The sequence below is a fragment of the Alosa alosa genome, chromosome 21 (assembly GCF_017589495.1).
Source record: "Alosa alosa isolate M-15738 ecotype Scorff River chromosome 21, AALO_Geno_1.1, whole genome shotgun sequence".
In the NCBI taxonomy this organism is placed as follows: domain Eukaryota; kingdom Metazoa; phylum Chordata; class Actinopteri; order Clupeiformes; family Clupeidae; genus Alosa; species Alosa alosa.
The window spans coordinates 30,147,202-30,152,201 of NC_063209.1; the positions used below are offsets into that span (position 1 = coordinate 30,147,202).

The following is a 5,000-nucleotide window of genomic DNA, read 5'->3' on the forward strand; positions in this document are numbered from 1 at the left end:
TATCAGGGGTGGACGGGAGACCTGGGGATGTCCAGTGAACAGGAGCCGGTGTTTATCTAAATCACATGGAATTACCCCTGTGTGAAATGCCTAGGTTTTCCTACCCCACACATACTCTCTCACACACACACACACCAGGGATGGAAATTAACCACCCGCCCCCCGCCAAATGCGGGTAGTTTTGTGCGCTGGCGGGTGAATTTTGTCAACTTACCAGCCACTGTGGCGGGTAGAGCTACTAACATACCACAATAGTCAGATCCGGTCTAATTTTCATACTTATTGAGGGTTAAAAATAAGAAAGTGTCTGTAGGGATCATGTAGCCTAACATTACCAGCCTATAAGGGTAAATCGCGCTGATTTGAAGTTCTACAACTTCGTAGTGAGCCGCCACGAAAGCATAGCCTATAGGCACTGGTGAGGCCCTTCACTTTCCTTCACTACCATTAAGAAACTGTCACTATGCTTTCATGTGCCACTGCTAGATTATTTCAGGATGACTGCATAGACATAAATCTAGTGAGATCTGTGGATCTGCGTTATATCTTAACAGGCTAATATTCTCACCTAAATAGTTCTCTTTTGAATTGGCCCGTATAGCTATTTTAATCCGGCCCGTGACACGTTGCTATTTAGACCTATGAGGCAGACAGAGGAACTCTGATCTCAGAGATCTCACAAACTTTTCATTCAAGAAATTACAAACCGTATATCAGAATAAACAGCAGAACTTACCGAACACAAAGGTGTAAAGCATTCCCTTATACAAGTTATAGCCGTTCCAGAGTAATCCAGTTTTGAAATTGAAGCAAATGTCTACACGGTCTCCAACTTTGGGCTTTTGTCATACACGATAAGGCCAAATACAAAATAAATGTTAACATTATCGCCTAGATAACTGTACCACCAGAGATTTTTCAATGTAGTTTCACAAAATGCTAAGCATGCATATTACGTTTCTTAAAGCTGAGCTGTGCTTAAATTGTTCAGTGCATGATTTCATAACGGGCCAAATAGAAAATAAATGCTAAATGTTAAATATAGCCTGTTCTATTGACCTTTAGTTTTGTTGCTACTGTGCTTGGAGGACAGCTGGTAGGTTTAGGGCAAAATTCAGCACATTTTAGTCATATTGCAATAATGCTGATTACCGTGATCATTTTGGGTAGCCTACTATAATCATGATATCACATTTTCATGCCGTTTCTCTAGTGGCTGGTAGATTTTGGAATCCACCAGCCACAGTGGCAGGTAGAAAAAATATTTAATTTCCATCCCTGACACACGCACACACACACACACACGCACGCACACACACACAGGCCCACACACACGCACATATCCTCAAGCAGAGCCCTGATGTGTGTGTGTTGTGCTGGTGCAGGTGTCGAGTCTGGTGCAGGTGCTGGGCGACCCGTTCTACCGTACGCTGGAGGGGTTCCAGCTGCTGCTGGAGAAGGAGTGGCTCTCGTTCGGACACAAGTTCAGCCAGCGCAGCGTCCTGGCCCCCGCCGCCCAGACCAGCGCCTTCACACCACTATTCCTACAGTTCCTCGACTGCGTACACCAGGTCTGTTACACACACACACACACATACACACACACACACACACACACATACACACGACACACACACACACACATTGTGTATGTGAATGCACCTTTATGTAATTTTTTGGCTTTGTATAAATGCTGTGTTTGTGCATTTGAGATAGCATCTATTCTTTTATGAATACATCTTCTTGTGTGTGTGTGTGTGTATGTGTGTGCGCATGTGTGCGTGTGTGTGCGCGCATGTGTGTGTGTGCATTTGTGTGTGTGTGTGTATGTGTGAGTGTATATATGTGTGTGTGTGTGTGAGTGTATATTGTGATATCATGAGAGGCTACACGGCTCTCGGCGGGACAGTTCAGCAGTGCAAGGACACAAATTTAGGGTATAACGAAGGTTTTTAATCAAGTTCTGGGGGAATTAACAAAAGGTAACTAAGGATAAGGTTGATTGTTCAACCGTCAAAACTTAAACAAGGTCTCTTCAAACTAAAAGTCATAGTCCCGATTCCCTCAGGTAAATCTCTTTGTGAAAACTAGTCTTCAGCCTTACTTTTAGACAGCACCGCAGCCCGTGGCCAATCCGATTGGTAAGTATTCCAGTCTTCAGGTAAGTATTCCAGTCTTCAGGTAAGTATTCCAGTCTTCAGGTAAGTATTCCAGTCTTCAGGTAGAAAAGTGCCCGGACCGCCTGTGGCTCCTCTGAGAGCACAACTTGAGCTTGTCTCTCAAATCCCACCCCTCTCTCACCAACTGTGTCTCTGGGCCTTAAAAGCCCTTTCAGCTCATCAGGCCCTGATCGGGTCTCAGGTGTGTTGGGATATCGTGTGTTTGAGGGGTGGAGTTTCAACTCCCCCAGCAGATGGAGCTAAAGCTGTCCGTGACTGCAGCCATCTCAGGGGAACGTAGCGGCCCTCCAGAACGCAGCCTCTCGTGACATCACAATATATATGTGTGTGTGTGTGCATTTGTGTGTGTGTATGTGTGTGTGTGTATATATGTGTGTGTATGTGTGTATATATGTGTGTGTGTATGTGTGTATATATGTGTGTGTGTGTGTGTGTGTGTGTGCATTTGTGTGTGTGTGTGTATATATGTGTGTGTATGTGTGTGTGTATGTGTGTATATATGTGTGTGTGTATGTGTGTATATGTGTGTGTGTGTGTGTGTATATATGTGTGTGTGTGTGTGTATGTGTATGTGTATGTGTGTGTGTGTGTGTGTGTGTGTATATATATGTGTGTGTGTGTGTGTATATGTGTGTGTGTGTGTGTGTGTGTGCATGTGTGTGTGTGTGTGTGTGCATGTGTGTGTGTGTGTGTGTATGTGTGTGTATGTGTGTATATATATGTGTGTGTATATATGTGTGTTTGTGTGTGTGTGCAGGTCCAGCGTCAGTTCCCTCTCCAGTTTGAGTTTAATCAGCACTACCTGCAGTTCCTGGCCTACCACCACGTCTCCAACCGCTTCCACGACTTCCAGCTAGACTCCGACTACGAGAGGCTGGAGCATGGTGAGAATACTGCTCACACACACACACACACACACACACACACACACACACACACACACACACTTACACACACTTACACACACTTACACACACACACACACACACACACACACACACACACACACACACACACACTCACACACACACACTTACACACACACACCTACACACCACACACACACACACACACACACACACAGCGCTGGAATAAACCATTCTTTTTTAAACGATTAATCTAGTGATTATTTTTTCGATGCATCGATTAATCTAACGATTAATTTTTTTCAGTCTGATTCAATTTGATTTGATTATCGATTATCTCCAAATTAATTGACTAATAGCAATGAATACATGTTGATTTACATATCTGAATGAAAAAACATGAATTCCTTAACATTGCAATTTATGTTTATTGCTCTTAAATTCCAAAATAAAAGACTATACAAGTGCAAAGTAATGCATTCTTAGTCAGAGGTAGCATTCAATAAAGTTCAGTAGTGTATAAGTCTAATTGAGTGCCTGTCACTTTAAGACGTTTGTGAGGGAACCCTTGCAATTGTAACACTAAGGGCTCCTACACACAGTTGCATTCCGTCAACGCATGCCAGCGGGTGTTCCCGACGGTAGCTATGCAAATGACTTGAATTATAACTGTAATTTGATTGGCTGGTGCCGTCCGTCGATTGGCTTGATTGGCCAGTGCCGTCTGTCGGTGCAGCAACAGCTGGACTTTTCAACCTTGGCCCGGCAGAACCTTGTAACGGACCCACAATTCAGTTGGGCAATCGATGGCGTAAGTCCATGTAAAGTGGACGGGATGCGTCTCCAGCACTGCAACGCACGCAGCTGTGTGTGGGAGCTGTAATCGGATTTAATAGCAATTTAGCCCGCTGTGTTCTATGCAGTTTAGCCCGCTGTGTTCTATGCAGTTTAGCCGCCGTGTTCTATGCAATTTAGCCCGCCGTGTTCTATGCAATTTAGCCCCAACAATCCTTCAACAATCGTGAATATTTTATTTTGAAACGCTGAAAATAAAAATATTTGGCGGCACAAGCTATGCTTGATATTTACCCACTCCTAGGGTCACACACACACACACACACACACACACACTGGGGCACGAGCTATGCTTGATATTTACCCACTCCTAGGGTCACACACACACACACACACACTGGGGCAGGAGCTGTGCTTGATATCTACCCACTCCTAGGGTCACACACACACACACTGGGGCAGGAGCTGTGCTTGATATCTACCCACTCGCGTCGCGTTGCTACTACACTCCATCTTTGTTGTGGGTCTGACGAATCGACACTTTGCATCGAAGTATTTTTTGCGTCGACGTCATCGATTGACACGTTGCCCTAACACACACACACAAAGACTTAACACACACACGCACGTACAAATATGGGGGTTTACACTAAAATTCAATGTCAATTAAATTCAGTCTGCTTTACATACACATTTGAATCCCACGGCAGGTATGTGTGTGTGTGTGTGTCAGGGCTGCTGTTTGAGGGGGAGAAGCAGGCTCGGCGAGGGATGTGTGTATGGGACTGGATCAGCAGGGCCCACCACCGCAATCCCCTCTTCCACAACTACCTCTACAGCCCCATCACTGACGGAGCTCAGGTGTGAGTGTGTGTGTGTGTGTGTGGGGTTTGTGTGTGAGTAGAGGTGTGTGTGTGTGTGAGTCTGAGTGCGTGTTTGTGTGTGAGAGATTGTGTGTGTGTGTGTGTATGTGTGTGTGTACTACTATCATCAGCATTGATTGGTTATAACTGAACAGAAAAGTAACACTCTAAACTGGAGCTGTGAATCAGGCAGCTTCCTGTTCAAGAGTGGGCGTGTTCTGACTCCAGAGTGGGCGTGTTCTGACTCTTTGTGGGCGTGGGCCCGGGGGCAGCGGTCAGCAGATGAATTGAATCAT

General features: G+C 45.1%; 1 protein-coding gene across 1 annotated transcript in view; it reads left to right on the forward strand.

Annotated features, from left to right (window-relative positions):
* sbf2 (SET binding factor 2) overlaps nt 1-5,000 on the forward strand; it is an 89,162-nt gene that overhangs the window by 76,804 nt on the left and 7,358 nt on the right. The window contains exons 33-35 of the mRNA XM_048230926.1: nt 1,386-1,571; nt 2,938-3,064; nt 4,575-4,702. Coding sequence (XP_048086883.1) covers nt 1,386-1,571; nt 2,938-3,064; nt 4,575-4,702 — 441 coding nt within the window. The remainder of the gene's footprint in view (nt 1-1,385; nt 1,572-2,937; nt 3,065-4,574; nt 4,703-5,000) is intronic.